This window comes from Rhopalosiphum maidis, chromosome 2, assembly GCF_003676215.2.
Source record: "Rhopalosiphum maidis isolate BTI-1 chromosome 2, ASM367621v3, whole genome shotgun sequence".
NCBI classification, from domain to species: Eukaryota; Metazoa; Arthropoda; class Insecta; order Hemiptera; family Aphididae; genus Rhopalosiphum; species Rhopalosiphum maidis.
This window is the reverse complement of record NC_040878.1, coordinates 37,388,687-37,408,891: the sequence shown is the minus strand read 5'-3', so window position 1 is coordinate 37,408,891 and position 20,205 is coordinate 37,388,687. Positions and strand designations below refer to the sequence as shown.

The 20,205-nt window shown below is 24.9% G+C and overlaps 2 protein-coding genes across 2 annotated transcripts in view; both read right to left on the bottom strand.

Annotated features, from left to right (window-relative positions):
* The window catches only part of LOC113551729 (PDZ domain-containing protein 2-like), a 34,011-nt gene extending 20,926 nt beyond the window's left edge, over positions 1-13,085 (bottom strand). Inside the window, exon 1 of the mRNA XM_026954154.1 lies at positions 12,860-13,085. Coding sequence (XP_026809955.1) covers positions 12,860-12,883 — 24 coding nt within the window. The 5' untranslated portion in view covers positions 12,884-13,085. The remainder of the gene's footprint in view (positions 1-12,859) is intronic.
* Positions 13,086-16,416: 3,331 nt separating this feature from the next.
* Positions 16,417-18,799, bottom strand: LOC113553934 (aminoacyl tRNA synthase complex-interacting multifunctional protein 1). Its single transcript, XM_026957530.1, has 5 exons — positions 18,508-18,799; positions 18,056-18,193; positions 17,319-17,466; positions 17,043-17,194; positions 16,417-16,875 (listed from the first exon to the last, which is right to left on the bottom strand). The coding sequence occupies exons 1-5, from the start codon at positions 18,568-18,570 to the stop codon at positions 16,516-16,518; spliced, it is 861 nt and encodes a 286-aa protein (XP_026813331.1). The 5' UTR covers positions 18,571-18,799; the 3' UTR covers positions 16,417-16,515.
* Positions 18,800-20,205: the final 1,406 nt, after the last annotated feature.

Below are 20,205 nucleotides of genomic sequence, written 5' to 3'. Positions count from 1 at the left end.
ATAAATACTAATATGTCTGCATGCATTTATGTATATATTTAATAAATTACATTACATTATAGTTTTGTACATAAGATGTAAATGTTGAATCGTATATAATATTATGATGTTTTTATAGCGTATATCGAATAACTATATTCTTATTTAATAAATACCAAACATCCCCCTAACAATATTATAATTTAAAATTATATTATTGTTTGTTAATTATTTAGTATCAATTAAAAATATATATATACCTAGTTTTATTTTAACAACAAATTATAAAATATTAAAGTAACTAGTACAATATACTAAGATCCAACTTATTTAAAACATTTTACACTTACTAAAGGTGACATTTTATATACACAATAAAACAAAACTTTCAATTAATAGCATAATTAACAATAATACCTATATTTTTCACTATAATTTGTAGCGAACTTAACACAATATTCATATGTTACACATGTATATTTTAAAGATACGTACAATGATAACTAGTATATATTATTATACATGATAGATGTACCTAAGATATCGAGAAACGTAGAAATATGGATTAGAAATGACTATATAAACTGACTATATTAATAACAATCAAAATTAATAATTTAAAAAAATCATATAATAATAAAATAAAAAAATAGAAAAATATATAGGTAATTATTAATAATAATCAAAATTAATAATTTTTTTAATTCAATTATACAAAAAATGTAAATACAAATTAAATCCATGAATAACTTTTTTTTAACAATGTCATAAAAATAAATGACAAATACCTAAAATATTATTTTATATTAACGAACTAGTGATCACTATTGATTATTATATCATTTATTTTATTATTGTGTAAAAAAAGATATAAGTATCTAAGTATAATATATATCAATTATAAATCTGTACATAAATTATGTAGATATGTCGCACGAATTAGCTACATAATGTTAATTATTATTAATAATTACCTATATATTTTTCTATTTTTTTATTTGATTATTATATGATTTTTTTTAAATTATTAATTTTGATTGTTATTAATATAGTCAGTCGAGAAATTTTGAGACAGTGGTTTTCAAAATGTAAAACGTGAAACCGTAGGCGAAAAGATACAATTATTTGTAGGCGAAAAGAAGAAACTATTTTTTCATTTTTGGTCGAAAAGAGGACGTGGGCAAAAAGAGGAAGGTCATTTTTGAGCGAAAGGAGTACCGCCCCATTCAATGGCGATTTAAATTTTAACCGACCCATTTAAAATTATTGGTGACCCAAAATTGGGTCGCAACCCTATGGTTAAGAACCACTGTTCTAGTGTACATGATTTAGTAAATTTTAAAATTGTATGGTTATAACACTTATAACTTATAAGTTTACAGCACGTATAATATAGTTAAATAAAACAAGTGTAATAGCGCATAAAGACAAGTAGGGTAGGAAAGTTCAGAGATAAAATTAAAACATAATAATTATTGTCACAATAATTCAAGAAATTATTTGAATCAATAAAATAAATAAAATACCTACAATACTTATATCTAACCTATGCTATATGACATATATAAAAAAAAACATTTTAATAAAACTAGCTTTAAAATAATTAAAATTTCTAAAACATAATATGGGTACAAAAAAATTAATAAATATTAGAATTTTTACATTACATAATACAGTTATAATTACATTCTTGCATTGATAAACTATTTTAATTAAATCAATACATTGAACTTCCTAACATACTACCACGATCTACAGTTATATACTTATATAAGTATATAATATGTCCCTATGTCAAATTTAAAATTAAATTCTATAACATATAGCCTGTAGATATAAATATTGTAGAGCATTTTAATAAGTATTTTCAGAATCATTCTGATATGGAAAATATCACTTGAAGAATCAGTTTTAAAATAATCATTCTTTTCTGTTTTGTGGATTTAATTTATTTACAAAAAGAAACCAATATTAGAGGTTATTTTCTGTAATTTTGTTAATTTGAAAAGTATTGGTTTCATTTGTTCGAACTAGTTGAGCAAAAATTTAACTGTAAATACTTTTATTTCTTATCCAAATTTAAATTAAAACTATGTTTATTATTTATGTGGCAAATTGAATAATTTCCAAAAATTACATTTTTATAATTGAAGAAGCTATTTATATTCTTGATGAAGTTGTTAATGCAAAATATTTAATACATTTTTATGGGTTTTTTAAGGCATCAACATCCGTCATCTACTTAAAAGTATAAGACGTTATCATAACACTAAATAATAATATTATCTGTTTTCCCAGATGCTTTTTTTAATATTTTCATTTTTAAAAAAGTTATTAATAATTATAAATGACTAAAATATTAAAATATTAAAAAGTGCACGAATTCATCTGACAAAATACAAATTGTTATTTTTTATAATTGTTATGGTAAAAATATTATTGATATGTATTTTAATTTCAATAATAGAACCAGGATAAGTGCATTATGGAGAGGTGTTTTTAAATTTAATTTTTAATTATGAATTATAGTATAAGATAAAGGAAAAAATGTTTTGATGTGGTTTTTAAGAACATTTTTAATTGATCAAAAATCAATATAACTTAAAGAATTTAGAAATATATAGACGTTAGGCATCAATATCGAGGTATATTTCTTCATTTTTTTATAAGTTTCACAAATAATTGAATAGATTCATATGGATAAAAAAAATTTTTTTTAACGTCTATGTATATATTGTACATATTTTTTTGATCTAATTTACCTCTTTAGTACCAATTAAATATTAAAATGTATACCTATTCTTATGACTGGCTTGTAGTAACACATACAATTAGTAGACGTATCATTCTTTAATTGCCTCATTCAATGGTTTATAAATTGTGGTCGTCCCTAAGCCCCACAAAGAATTTTCATCAATCAGTTATGAAGTAAAATATATAGAATCTATAGTATAGTAAATTACAATGTATGCACATTTTTTTCGAAAATTAAATTAATATTTTAATTTACATATGATTCAAAATATATTTTTGCTATACGAAATAGCTACTCTTAATTCCTAGTTTTTTTAATATTATAATCTACCTTTATCTAATTTCTTAAACCTCAAATCATATGTGTTTTGTATTTTTTAAATTCTTTAAATGTTTTTTGTATATTTATTTAGCTTAAACATATTAATTATTTATATAGATATATACCGTTTATATATAATATATATATATTATAGGTACGTATCTAGTTTTTTTAATTTTACATATCTTATAAAATAAGTAAGTGACTATTGAAATTTTAAATTTAATATATATTTTAACACTTAGTAACTATCAAGCTAACAATGTGATTAGAATAACTATTGTTTCTTTGATATTTAAATCATATAAAAAATGTTACCTAAATTAATACTACTATATAGTAAGCATAAATAATACAAGATCTATACAAAAATACTTCAATTGAATTTTAACATGTCACTATTAATTTCAGTTCTTTGTTGGAATTATACATTGATATTAGATACCTATAAAATATAGTCCCAATATAATATGTAACTAAAATCCAAAATTAACTTTCTCCCGTGTATCAGTCTTATGATAAATTAATTATTTTTTATCGCATATAGAAATGAGAAATAAAATTACGCTACCAAACTGGGTCACCCTACATCTACATGACTACATAAACACATAGGTGGATTGTAGGTAATGTATACATCACTCACAATACTTATACAGCGTATTATATGTGGATGGACGTAAGTTAGACTCTGTTGGATATCAATATATAATTTGTGTTCTGCGTACAAGTACAGCGAGGCGTACTTATAATACTTACAGTAATCGTATTTTATCACCACCACTACGATTTATTGTATTTTAATATAGTTAATTAGCTACATTGTTTGAACATCAAGCTTTCATTTATAATAATATTTCAATATTTTTTTATTATTTTATTCTCAGGACAACTAATCTGAACGAAGAATATAATCATATTCACACAGTATTAAAATTGCTTTTAATACTCATTTTAAATATTATTTACGTGGCTTAGTACATCTGTGTATATAAATGCATAATACTACAATATACCAATTACCTTTATTATGACGTACTAACCATGTTTAAAACTTTGAATTCAATCTCGTAAATAATATAACAAATTTAAAAACCTATATTTTTATATTTATATTTTCATTTAGTACTTACATGAAATTTTGTGGCTTTTATAAATAATAATATAATCTACAGATATTTATACTAATACCTACTCAAGTATAAATTATATTATTTTTTCTTCATTAAAAAAAAGTAGGTATCAGTATAAAATTTAGATATCCAGTTTAATAGACCACAATTATATTAAAACAAAATTATGTTAATGTTTTGCCCTTCAACAGACCTTCTGGTTTATTAAATTCTACAAAACCACTATTGTCTACTGATTTTTCTCAAAATACAAGGATATAGCATATTTAATTTAAATAACACTATTAATTTAAAATCTTAATAACTAGAGTCTAGACTAATGAGTACCTAATGATGATTTATGATCATTATATTCATTCAGAGACCAAAATAATATTTTAACTTTAATTAATAAAACAATATATTATTTCAGAACAATTTACAAGTAAGAATGGCAATAGTCTACAAATTATAATGAAAAATAAATCGCAAATATAAAATAATACTTAACTAGATTAACTATAGGCACTTATAATTATATACATACTAACTACTTTATGACTTTTCGAGTAAACTAATATACATTTATTGAGAATAAATAAAGAAAATCGAAATTGCGTGTATAAGATACGTGGAAATTATAAGATAATAACTGATATTGAACTGAACATTTTTACTTAAACACAATGTACATTTGTACCTACTAGGGTGTCAATAATTGAAAGCACTTCGTATAAAAATTGCCTTTCGAATAGATACTGCATTTTCCTTTCACACTTTCTTTCATAAGAACCCATAGCATTCTAAGTGTATTTATTGTCGTCTATCTGACTAGTGTAGTAGTGTAACTATAATATACATAGAGAGAGCCATATATGAACTTAACAGATAATATCACTAATATTCTCTATTAGTGTTTGTATATATATATATTATTTTATTGAGAGAGAGTGAGATAGATATATTACGAAAACACAATGATGAGTTTTCTATAAATGAGATTTTTGTTTTATCATTCTTCATGCCTTTCACGAAAAACTATTATATTGTTGTGTTTTATTAATCAAATAAATAGGTATTTAAAAAACCGAGAAGTCACTGTGTGTCTAGTATGTTAATATGACATGACGTAATTTACATAATTTACAATTATTTTTATTGAACTTAATTTCCACTAAAAATCTATAAAAACGAAATACTGAAACAATTGAGAGAGGAGATAAATGTTTGAGAATGAAAGTATTTGAGTTATTTGATATATATCAGTTTATAACGAAGGGAATTTTCTCAGCAAAATACTAACAAGATGATGTTATAAATTGAATAAAAAAACATGATATTTTACAGATAAGCAACACGGTTTTGAATTAAAGTCTTGGACTTAGATTGTACTAGGTATATACAGAGAAATATTTTTCAAAACATAAAATTATTTGAAACTTAAAAACCTATTCATTATTACAAAAACTAATAACATATTTTAAAATAAAAAAAGTTAAAAATTTTAAGTTTTAGTATCTTGCGTAGGTAAAATTTCCGTCTTGGGTTATTATACAGGATCCCTATATTCTACCATAAAATGTAACACTTTTATTCGTATTTATAATTTATTATTTAGTTTTTAAATTGATAATTTAATACAAGGTTTTTCGAATGTTATTCTTACCGAAACTTAAAAATCTAATAAATAATTAAATTACGATTTTAGTTATTTCGTTGTACCTACTTCAAAAAAATTGCTAGAGACTAGAAACTTTTTCATATCTTAATAATTATAGATACACGACATTTTCAAAGAATTTAGATTAATTTTTGTTATATTATATATAATCCTATTTTGCCTAACTATTTGTACTACGAACTTATCAACCCGTTCTAGGATAAATCGGTATTTACTTCAAATTGTAAAACAATAATATATGATGTACTAACTATGATAGTATGATAATATAATAAATGCTGTTTTTGAAAAATTGTTTTTAAATAATATTAAAATAAATTAGATACTGCAATAGTAATATAAATATATAAAGTAAAATAAACCTAAAAATAAAGGCTGATAATATAGCCCGTCTCAAGTCAGAATCGTTTTTCGTGTATGATGGTTTATCATTGAATTCAAATTTAAGACATCCATTGACCATTAGTGACCTTCTCAATGTCGAGGTACACTCGATACTATTACTGACTATACTGTACAGCAGTGCTATAGACCTATACCTATTGCGTACATATTTTTAAATTTAATTATCAACTAAACTCAATGCTAATATCTCATTTTTGCAAAAAATCGAAATTACGTTTTTGGATCATAGTCTTATAGAGCTTTAATAAAGTAAAATAGATAGTATTTCCTTCTAAACTAAATATGTATATACTTACTCAATTACACAAATTAAATACTAACACTAACAAATCTACTAGTATTTTAATACATTATATTAATCACATAATGGAGTAGTACCTACTAAACGATTAATCGACTTATACACAAATATAAACTTGTAAAAGATTTAAGGTAAGCCATACAAGACTTCACTATATTACTTTGTTTTCGTGCATGCTCGACTACTCAACTAGCTGGATGGCTGGATATTTATAGAAACATAAAACTATAAATTAGCCATCATAGAAACAAAAAATAAAATAAAATAATGACTTTTAAATAATAAGTTTAAATAAACCAAGAAATAGTTGAAAAAATGTAATACTTGATTGTTGTTTTTTGTTTATATCATTTGAGATACACAAAAGTGTTAAATAAAAATGATTAATATCTTTTTAATCTGAATAATCTGATGAATAAACCATAATGGGTTACATCAAATTTCTGTCATCAATAAACTCTAATAAGTAATGAGTAATAACTAATGAAAATTCAAAATTAAACTAATTATTAAACAACTACTATAGATATCTCTATTGCAATGTATCGACTTCGTAGATAATAGATACAATGTAGGTAGTAGATACTAATATAAAAAAAAAATAGTTTTATCGGAAATAATTAGCGATAAAGTCAACATAAGTGCAGGTATTACCAACTTGTATATAATATTATATAAACTATCCACGGACTAAGATCTTAATACTAAGCATGATTTAAGATAAATCTTAAATCTCATCCGGTTGTACGTCAGTGGGTTTAAAACGAATAGGTAATGATTAATACAAATAAACATACCAGTTACGTAGATACGAAGTTCTATATGACTATATAATATGATAAATATATTCCAGACTGCATTTTATAAGTATCTATATTGTATAACGGGCACTACGAAATTCAAACATTCAAACCCGGATCCGCGTTAAATCCGTCAGCTATAATTATACTTTATAGCGATTAGCGGAATATCAAACGTTACACGCTGTAACGCAGTCGTTTCGTCGCGACACGGTACTTTAAAATATATTATTATTTTCTTGCGTGTAGCATAACCGATCGGGTCGCGTTACAAATAAATTGAGAATGAATTAACACAAAACAATATAAAAACCATAGGTACGCGTGTTAAACTAAACTGAATAATATTGTCACACTCGTGACTAGTCACAAACAACAATCGCTAAGTCGCGGCCGATCTCAAATTCTTAAGCGAATTAACGATAAAATAAATCTCGTCGGAGCGCATTCGATACTATTATCCGCGAATGTTGCGGATTATTTCCTTCTTTCGCGAGTCCCTGTGATACTGGTCTGATTGGCGAGCAGAATGGTTGCGCTTACCTAGGTTGTAGTCTTTATTAATTACCGGATACCAGTTCGTCATTCGACCACGCTTTGTCTTCGACATTTAGCACGCGTAAGCATGTCATAATATATACCTATATAACAGGGGCGGATCCAAACCAAGATAACGGGGAGGGGGCGATTTTTAAAGGGCACACATTAATTTTGATAAAGTACTTATTTAGGTACATATATATGTTACATTTTAGTCTCGTACAGAACAAAAAAAATATTTGTTATAGTGGATAATAGAAATAAAAAAATATATCACTATAATTTTGTTACCCTTGAAGTATAATTACGTCAAAAACTAAAATTAGGGACTTAAACTATTTTTTTTTTGAGAGAGAACGGAGGGGGGAGCGATCGCCCCAATCGCCCCCCTCTGGATCCGCCACTGCTATATATAGACTATAGTATCTATTAATTACGAAATGACAGAGTATAATGCATAATATTATTTTATCATAATATAATAAGACAGAAATAAAATATCAAACACAAACAGCAAATTTGAATTCTTTAATCCTATGTCATACATACTATAATAGGTACAACTAGGGGGGTCTTGGGTGGGCTTATCAATTTAGCCTACCCAGAAATAGAGCTCTAGTTGCGCCTATGCGTACCACCCTTGCAGCTCGTCATCGTATATTTCGAACATTAATAGGCATTTTTAATTTTGGATTTTTTTTAATTAGTTGATTTAAGTGGATAACATTTATATGAAAAAAAAGGTTGTCCTTTTTATAAACGACGTGTAAATGTTTGTGCTTGTCAAGATTTAAAATTTTTCCAATTCTCACCTATAATGAAATGCTCATATATTTTTTTGATTGATGAAGAAGCTGCAGAGTCTTGGGAATGTACACTGATAAAATATATATGTATGTTGGGTACTATATATATTATACTATTACAGTCGTGGTAGTATTATCAATTAGTGTAATCTGAATTTGGATCTGTTAATCGACGAAATCATACTGACTTGCGGTATCATACTGCAATAAATGATTATTGACTATTCAACTATTGCTTGTTTGAAACACAAATAATATTATTAGGTAATCGGAAAAAAAATCACCAAGAAAAAATAAATGGGAAAACCCCCGAAATATTGTATTTTTATAAATTATACTGATTAAAAATTTAAAAATTTGAGGAAATGGTGTAATAATTAAATGTATAACTAGGAACTATTATTTATTAATTAAATTTTTTTAACTTTTGTTTGACGTACAGAGTAATAAATTACAAAAGCAGGTAATAATTTTACATTTTATTTTTCTCGATGTTTTGTATATTGTATCTGGTAAAAATGTTTAAAATGCCTCCTAACAACTATATTTATAACATGATACTTATATGATATTATCATACGTCATATCACAATAATAACATAACTCATGTCATAATATAAAAAAATAATAGACAATATATTCAATTTTTATTTTAAACATTAAAATTAAATATTACTTGATTTTTAATGTTTAATAATTATTGAACTTGTACAATACTTAAATATTAAAGTATATTATATTCATTAATTTAATAACTTTCGTATGACAAATGCTGTATAGAATAAATGGAATAATATTGAATTATAGGAATTTTGTTTCTTGAGTTGTAGATTTTTTGGTGTGGTTTTTTTTTTTGAAGGTTTTTTTCTGGAGACTTTTTCAATTCAATTATTATTGGGCATATAAAAACCTCATAAAGTAAACCAAAAAGTTAATTTGTTTGTGAAATGATGTTTTTTTTTATATAACAGTATAGCACAACAAAAGTGTGCACCCAAAATCCTCGGGTGGTCTTTTGAAAAAAAATAAAAAGGTGTCTTCCCTGAATACGTCTAGTTTACCGATAATCAGTATGTAATTAATTTGACCTGTCAATAGGTATTAGTTGTCAATCGTAATAGGATTTGGTTTCCATTGAGAAACCTCTCGAATAGGCTTTGGAAACGAATTTCTTTAAAAATTAGCACAATTCACCTGACCCCGGTGAAAGACATTTTGTATGCAACGTGTGTTCGTTCACTTGCTACACCTACATACATATGATACACGTATAGCAATATCTTCTTCTTTCAACTACCTATTTACTACAAAACATTGTGGAAAAGAATTTACTTAGGAAATACGAAAGAATATTCTGAAAATACCAACCTAAAATTATAATAGATGACTTAAGGTATTTTCTTTTTATATACATAATATATATATATATATATAGTATATACTGCAGATAAAAAACAAATTTCTAAACTATTGACACGCTCTACAGAAGGCTACAATTTCTTTTCATGTATAATAGCTGTACCTATAAATTAATGTAGACACCTAATACTCGAGAGTGGAGATAATACGGTATGAAGTTGAATATAGAATTTATGATAATATTTGGAAACTGAAAATTAAAATGTATAGTACCTATTCGACGATGGTATAAACCTATTACTATATAATGAAGGACGAAATTCAAACGTTTATATTATAATGTACGTATTCTATATTTATACAAAAATATGTTATAATATACTATAACATAATGTAGGTACCTGTATAGGTATAATAATATAATTTGGTTTTTGTTTAGGATTCATATTTAATCGTTTTATTATAGTATCTATACTATACCTATATAATATATATATATATAGTTGTCAAACTGCAGAGTCTCCTATAAACGAAAGATTGCGACACTTTCTAAAACTGACGGGAATACAATGTATGTAGTTAGTGTATCAATGTCTAACAATGAAAACAAATTATTGTCATTGTTGCCTAATATATAAACCCCGTCACGTACCTATTTACAACATCGGCATAAATTTTAAATTATGCTTTTTAAGTTCATGGAATAACAAAATAGTAGAGATACTCGAAGTACCTACATATAGTAGGTATATACACGCTTATTTTGTGCTCTCATATATTAGTTCACTATAATAGTATAATATCTAGGAATACCTATCACCTATATACTATTGCTTATACAATTTTACATTTTTATAAACAAGTTCAACGTTATTTTAAGCCTATGGAAATATGCATTACACGGTAGGTTCTCTATACACGTTACCCATTCATGTGTTAATTTGCACATCAATTTCTAAAAGAATCGCGCAGTGTATTCATTATAATAATTTATCATATGATCAATTTAAGTAATAATATATATTATATGTATATAGTTTTTGTTTACTTTTTAAAACAAGTTAATCACTCAAGTATACGAACAAAAGAATTGGAACTGCTTTATTTTAGTAAATTAATATTTTTCTACTAACTTTCAACACCGATGAGGTACTAAATATGTAATATTTAATAATTTATAAAAAATAAATATCAAAATTAATGTTTTTTTAAATATTGGTATATATTATATCAAAACATGTTATTTTGTAAAACAGTAAGAGTTACCTATAGTAAAACAAGTATATCAAAATCATTTAAGCCAGCGCTTTCAACCTGGGCCCTGAAATCGCGAATCACAACTTCCTTAATGGCAAACTAACTATTTAAAGTCACAACACATGGCATAAACTATACACGAACGCAATGAACATAAGAAAAGTATTTTACACTACAATCCAAATATCTAATTTGGAATATCATCAGTTAATAGTTATCATCATTCATCATTATCACTATAATAAAAAAATTAAGAATCACTGTATTTTGTATAATATATGTATAGACGTATAGTAAAGTTATACTAAAGGCTATTTCATAAATCATAATATTTATTACGATGACTGAATACAAATCATGATATTTATTAATTTTAGGCATTATATTCTCAAAATGAGATAGTATATTTTATATTTGTATAATATATATTATATATATCTTAGGTATGGATTATAAATACCTAATATCTATAATAAGTAATTTTATGGATCTAATTATCGTAAATATTCGGACGCTGTTTCCTAGAACTATATTTTTCTACAAGGGGTTTAAATCCTAGAGGTTTAACGTTTAATATTAAGATGGCTGTATAACTCTGGTGTCTGACAAGACTACATGGGAACGAAAAGTAGATAAGTACCTATATGAATAATACAATTGTGTGTATGTTGTATACTAGTCCCAGTGAATCTAATAAATTATATCAGTAGGCAGTAATTCAATTTTACAAAAAATTTACCTTCGTAATATTCATAAGTCATGACTGGAAATAACTAAATTAACTCCCGATTCCCTTCTCAATCTTCCATATACTGTATATACGGTATGTAATATACAGAATACGCAATAAAAAAACAATTAAATTATACTAGCTTCCACTGTGGTAAAATATTAAAACTAAAGTTGAGCATTTGCATTGTAAAATACTTAAATACCTATAAATGATAAAGTAAAAAATAACAGACTGAGCTGATGATTACACAAACCGGATGTACCTGGCTAATGATCAAACTAACTTAAGATACTTAATTCAATTTCAGTTAGATTTAATTTTTATATTTATAACTGTAGCTAAAAGGTAGATATAATTTATTGTGAATTTTAAAAACTTCTGAATACGATATTATTTTTAATTTTTTAAATATAGTTATTTATAATTAATACCATTATTAATAAATTCTTATTTATTAATATAAATAAGCATAGAGTATTTAAAAAAAAATCCTCATCCATTGAATTATAAAAAATGTTATTGATAAATTTGAAATTTTATTTAATCTTTAAAATATTAATTATGATTAAATGTATACTTTTTATATTAATATTATTAATAATGTATTGGTTTACCGTAATATATGAAAATACGAAATACAAGTACGCCTATCCATACATAATATTCCCTCATGAACATTAAACACACACATGCATAGTATATACATGTACTAGCATTAAGAACGAACTATCGTGTTACTCATTATGGTCATTACTAATATATTATATTATCAGGTGTCTAATTATCAAAATATTAAGGTATGAATCTTACCTCTTTATCGGCCGTTTTGAACATATCTTCTATATTTTATGAAATGAATCACAAAGACACTCAAAATAAAAACCAAAAATCATTAAATATTACAATAATAAAACTATAGAATATACAATTATAGTGTTACACATTTACACAACGATTGCGTGAGGCTCTTATACTTCCTATACCTACACGGAATTGTAATGCACGCGGGTGTTCTCGCTTCACCTATACCGACGATACTGTTTAACGTATCTATAGTGAATAGTCTCGCTTGCGTCGCATCGATGTCCTACATTATTCGTGTGTACCTATTATTATTTTACCTACCTACTCCATTTGTGTCATATAATATATCATGTATAGATTGCTTTATACAGGTACGGCTATTATGTACCAATATATATGTAGCGTTGTTATTATACACGTGAACCGGCAAAGTCATCGGCTAATGGCGACCCATCGCAGACAGCTATCCTAAGATGTATAATGATATTTTTTTATATTGTGTACCGTATAGTAAGCATTGGCGCAATTAGGTCTAAAATATTAGGAAGGCTGCAGCCCCGCAAATAAATACTTAATTTAATTTACCTACTTACTTTTATGCTTTCCAAAAAACTAGTCTAGGTTATTTTCATTTTCAATAGTGACAACTGTAGTCTGTAAGAGTACGATGGATACTTTTTTTAAATATTGGACGGTGACCGCCGCAATGCCACAAGCCGCGGGCGGCTGCCACATGCTCGCTTAATATTTTTTAGACAAAAATATTATCATTAAATTACATATTGCGAAATAAATTTTAAAATTTTATATTTATACAATTTACTTTTTAATAATTCTGTTACAATAATTCTCTGTGACATATCGCATTAGATGACCTTATATTTTCTAATATTTTATGTAATGAACATGGAACTAAGATTTTGTTCTACGAATCAATTGTATAAAACTAATCATTCTAATCCTAAGTCTATTAAAGTGGGAAGGAAAATTTCACTTTAATTCAATCTTAATTAAGTATTTAAAATTAATAAGAATTATGTGAATCTATGAATAAATAAACCTTGTTTTTATGAAAAAAATAGAAATAACAATTTTTGATTGATTTATAATAATATAATCATTTATTATTGTATACAAAAAGCAATTATGAGTGGAGACGGTCTGTCAACCTATATCACTATAAAGTACATTTCATGTGTTATTTGATATTTCTATTAAAGTAATTTATTTTACTATTAATACTTTAGTAGGTATTACGGTTGGTTGATTTAATTTTGCTGTAAACATTGCATTTATTATATTATTAAATGTCAATATTTGTGTGCATATTTTTAAAATATATTTATACTATTATAAGCGCATAAGTGCATGCATATTTAGTACTTTGTAAGTGCATTAAGTTTCAAGTCATAATTATAAGGAATATTGTATTAAATTTTAAAAGCATAGCTATAAAAAGTTTCTCATAAATAGTTTTTACTGAAAAAAAAAATATAAAAGCAATTTTTAGTTTTTTTAACATTTCAAGTTCAAATAGTTAGCGAAATCATGTACCTATTTAAACTATGAATATCATTAAATAAAATATATACATTTTACGTATATTATTATATGTTATACCTAAGGCCTACGATAATATTTTCGACAAAAATTCCTCTTACTTTATTACTGTTAGTAAAATAAATTAAATAATAATAAAATCAAAAAACAAATAACATGGAAATATATAGGTGACTTATGAACCGTCTCCGCTCAAAATCATATTTCGTATAGATACAATGATAATATATCAGCTGCATCGTTTCTTGTAAATAAAACATAAACTAACTACTATCTAAACTTGTTCATAAACTTTGAGAATACTATATCTGAGTCTGAGAGAGTTGTAGCATATCAAGCAGGACCGTATTAAGTAGTTTCGGCACACCGAGATATCAAATTTGTATCAACCCATAATATATGAGTACATGACCGACAATGGCCAAATTTAATCAACTGTATGGCCATTTTTTAGATTCTGAGCAGAGCAATTTGTTTTACAGTATTTTTTTACGCATGTACACCTTTAGGAATAGGTACCTATGAAATACTTTGATTTTCAATTTTGGAGGGTGGTCGCAGATTGGATTAAGTTGGTACTTTATGAGTGGTCGACATTCCGAGTAGGTACCTAATTACTTTTTAAAATAATAGAAAAGAACAAAAAAAAAAAAAACGTGAATTTTTACGGCCTAATTAAGTTTTAATAAAATCAATTTAGTTTGTTGTTATGATTCAAAAATGAATTATTGTAGTCTTGAATTTTTCACCAAACATTTAATAGATATTTATTGTATTTAATATGATAGATAAACTTATTCACACCATTCTGCATTATTAACTTCAAGGTTATAATAAATAATAATTGCTTAGTAATAATATACGAAATTATACACCATAAAATAATTTTAATACAAAATGTTAATTGTTCTTTTGCAAAAATTATTTCAAAATTCTTTATTATTATTATTAGAAAAATAAATTACCGTTTATATATTATAGCATAATAAAAGTAAATACAATATACGTATATACTAAAATATCTTTAAAAATATAGGCTAACACTTGACAAAGACAGAGGTCTTTCAGAATTTTTTTGCATCACATAAGTATGTAATGATTTATCATTGAAATCAGATTTAGTACATCCTATTATAATGATCTGCTTAATGTCTAATGACGAAATACACTTGACACTTGCAGAACAGCAGACACCTATTTTTTTTTATGTATTTACTAATACTTTCTTGTCTTGGTGGCTTAAGTATTTTCATCAGAATTTTAAAAAAATCCAAACCTAATAAAGTAATAACTATTTGTTAAAATAATGGCTATTCTAAAATAAAATCATTAGATTCAATTTGAATACTTCTAGCAGTTATTTTTAGTTTGAATTTATAATTTATTCTTTTAATGTTTGAATTATTGTAGATTTGAATATGAAATAATATCTTCATTTAATTTCTTATGTACATTAATTTTTTTTTACTAGTTATTACTTCATCATAAAAACATCATAAAAATTTATTTTAAATACCATTTTATGTGATCAACCACAATATTATGTATTTTTATCACCAATTATTTTTCTATTATAACGTACTCACATTTTTGTTTGTAAAGTATATTACTACGTAGGTACATATCTTATAGGGAATATTATTTATACTATTATGAGATAATTTTTAATTTTTACTATATACTTACTTTTTATAGAGATCAAGTTTTAGAGTGGCTCATTACAATTTTCTTGGTAGCTCATCAGTCTAAATTCTAGTATATTTCAATTTTATGGAATATTCAGTTGCCTGTTTCAGACATAATAATAATCATAGTAACAATTTACTCTCATTCGATACTATCTATAAAAACATAATCGGGTATAATTTTATAATTATATTTTAGCATCTTAAAAAAAAATTGGATTATAGTTTTTATAATTTAAGTAAATATCCCTGGATATAATATAGATAAATACAAATGATAACATAGTATAAATTAAAATTCATAGATTAATGTATTTTGTAGATTTAATCAACCAATACTATAAAAATTAGTTATAATGAGACAATACAATATAAATATTTAAATATAGAGTATTGTTTTTATGTTCAGTAAATTAATTATTTAATTTTAACATCTTTTAAAGATTTTGCTACAACAGCTCCTTTATCAGCTACAGTCCAAGGAATTCCTTTATAAGTAGCTTGTAAGTTCTCATCTGTCTTCAAATCTAGTGCAATTTCTTCAAATACTTTCAATACCTTGTCTGGAGATCTTGTATATCCAGCTACGTTAATATAATCCCCTGGCACTGAACCTGGTGGTGGTTCTAGTATTTCAACATTTTCTGGCGAACTAGCACACATTACCATTGCCTCAGACAGAACACCTCTAATTTTAGATGGTTTTAAATTGCATAACAACACAACCATGCGATTAGACATTGCTTCTAATGGAACAAACTTCACTAATCCACTTACCTAGAAAACAAAGTAAAATTAGTACAACATAAATAATAGTAAAGTTAAATATACACTTTTTATTTTTATGAGAAATACATACTAAAAATGAATTATTATAATTAAATATTTTTCAATAATTAATTGAAATGAATAACACAAATAATGTTTAGGTTCAATATACATACAACATTTCTTGGTTTTTCTTCTCCCACATCAATAGTTTCTACATACAGAGCATCAGCATTGGGATGCTTGGAAGCACTTAAAATTTTAGCAACGCGTAAATCTAATCTACCAAAATCTACTGGTGTGGTGACAGTACTTTTTGCAGGAACAGCTAAAATATATTTTATCATATTAGTATATTAATAAATAATTAATAATACTTTCATATTTCTATTTTATATTTTAATATAAAATATAATAAATATACATTTTAAATGTATTGTTGTATCTCTCACCAGCATTATTTTTTTTTTGTTTTTTTTCAGTTTTAAAAGGTTGATTGTTCTTCTTAACATCAGTATTATCATTTGCAATTGTTTTCACAGTCGAAATGTTTTCTTTATTAATATTATCATTGGAACTTTTTACTTCAATTTTTAAGTCCTGTAAACATATAAAATTAATATAATATTTTAAAAAATGTACGCATTTCTTATTAAAAAATTTAAATCAAAATAAAACAATTTAATTTAATACACTTAATAACATAGCTTTACTGCAAAATTCACAGATGTCATATCGTAGAAGTCAGGAGGTTATGAAGAATCTTTATAGTTATGACCTCAGTTATGAGTATATAAAATATAAAAATATAAAAAGTACTCCTAACTTAAATATTAAAGTATTGTAAAAATTTAATGAGAGAACATAGACAATGTTCTTATCTTTAAGTTTATAATATTAAAGCCAGTAGTAACACATAATTGAAACTGAACGCAAATTTACTAGTAATTTAATGATCAAGAAATACTATTTTTGTTTTATTTAATAGCAAAAAATAATAAAATAATAATAATAATAATAATAATACTTATAGTATATTTATATTGACTATATCTGTTAAGTAGTTTACATATTAATATCTCGCCATCGTCCTTTGAAATGTATTGTTAATTATTTCCAGTTATTTAATATTAAATCAATTCAATAAACAGGTTAAATTTCTTAAATACAAAATTATAATTTTACTTACACTTCCAATTTGAATCTTTTCTTTTTTAAGTTTTGCTAATTCTACTTCAACTTCCGCTTTTAATAATTCTTGTTCTAATTTAAGTCGTTCAATATCTTGGTTGTAGTTATTGGCAAGATCATTTTGAAGTCGTTTTAGCTACAATAAGTGCACAAAGGAGTTAAATTTAAAGATAAACAAATATAATTTTAAACGTATATTTTTATTTATTTTAACAAATTTAGCATTAACTTCAATCTGTATTCATAAAATAAATAAAAATTTAAGTTGAAACAACTAATATATAACTACATTAGCTTGAGTTGAAATCAGTTTTTATTTTCAAATATTAAATTTAAAGGCATATGTACTTTATTACATGTTATGCAGAATTTCAGGAAATATAAAATAACTAAAAAAGTAAAAATATATAAGTTAACAAAATATTAAATATTAAATAGGTGGTATTTTACCGTATCCAATAGTTTTGCATGAAAAATTTTTATGGTGTTTAATTGTTTTCTCGCAACATTCATGTTTATTGTGGTTATAATTTAATTATTTAAACAAAAAACACTATTTTAAATCACTAAATATTCGATTGATATTTAAAATGTAGAAAAAGCAATATTCCTATACTAGTGGCGAGTTCACTATAATGCAATATTGAAAACAGAAATCCAGATTCAGTAAAGCGTGTAGATAACAAAAATAGTATTTTTCCCGATAAGATGATTATGAGAATTCAGCATATTTAGTTGCCTATATACGACTTGTACGGAGTACAACAGTAATAATTAATATTAAGTTATCCAAGTCGTATTTAGGCAACTACTAAATATGCTGAATTCTCATAATCATCTTATCCGGAAAAATACTATTTTTGTTATCTACACGCTTTACTGATTTTGGATTTCTGTTTTTAATATTGCATTATAATTTATTATCTTTTTACGTGTATTCTACAGCTTTCAGCTATATAATATGTGTAATTTTAATCTGATTCTTGAGAAAAAAATTCTACTAATAATAATTTACAAAAAGCATGTTTAAAATATAAGAAATATTATTAGAAATATATAAGTTTATAAATTGCTCTATTAGACGTTAATAACTCAATTTCCATTTGTAGCCAAACGAAGATATGTTTAAAATACAATGTCCGTGTTGCTGGTACTAATAAAATTAATTATATTCCTATCAAAAACCTAACTATTAAAAAAAGCTAATGTTAAAGATAATTTAACGAAAAAATCAACTTATTAAAGTAGATAGTGATATCTAAATTGTGACCATATCTACTCTCTCTTCAGTCTAACACCTTACTTCACTCTTACTTTAATGTGAAACACTAATCTTTTATTTTTATTGTTTAACTTTTGATCTGACGTTTACTAGTAACCTACCATGTAAGCAATAAAAAAGATGGAAATCAGAATAAAATAAAATAATTTAAGACCCTCTCCCGAAAAAGTCAGTGTATAAAAACAGGAATATCTACATTATGACTGTCTGTTAAATGCCTAATTAAAAAAATATTGACACCAAAAAAAAACATAGATCATACTCTTCATACTTGAATATCTGTGTCGGATTTAGACAAAACACAGAAGGTCAATTATTCAAAAACTAGCCAAATGTTAAGCAATAAAAATAAAAAGTCATTGGTGTTTATTAAAGTAGGAGTAATGTGACGTTTAAAGAGACTTAATGGCCACAATATGAATGTCACTTATACTTTCAACTTTAATAGACTAAATATTTTTTCAAATGGCTTTAATTTGGCCTTTTTTAATAGCTTAGTTTTTTAATTTTTTGATAGAGATTTATTTTTTCTCATAGGTATAATTATCATTTACCACCATATTATATTCTGTTACGGACGCGAATGAATATGAAGACTGTAGAGTGCAGATACCTCATCTATGTAAAGATTTGATATGATGGGTAAAAGTAACTCAATCGTACAATTTACAATCTCCAAATGTGATTTAATACGAAAGCATATTTAAACTTCGGCGTATAATGATCGTACTCATAATCTTTATATCAAAAGCGGTTCGTATAACGTCAGCTAAATAAGTAATAACTATAAAATAATGACAGGTGCACCATGTCATTATAATAATATTATTTATTACCTGTAGAAAATGATTTAAAATCAAATCATA

What these genes read in the sequence shown, in the direction of transcription:
- LOC113553934 (XM_026957530.1), bottom strand. Translation starts at nt 18,570, where the DNA reads ATGAATGTTGCGAGAAAACAATTAAACACCATAAAAATTTTTCATGCA. An exon ending in ACAAAAAAAAAATAATGCTG is followed by an intron (nt 17,195 to 17,318) that starts GTGAGAGATACA and finishes AATATATTTTAG; the next exon opens with CTGTTCCTGCAAAAAGTACT. An exon ending in AAGAAAAACCAAGAAATGTT is followed by an intron (nt 16,876 to 17,042) that starts GTATGTATATTG and finishes TTTGTTTTCTAG; the next exon opens with GTAAGTGGATTAGTGAAGTT.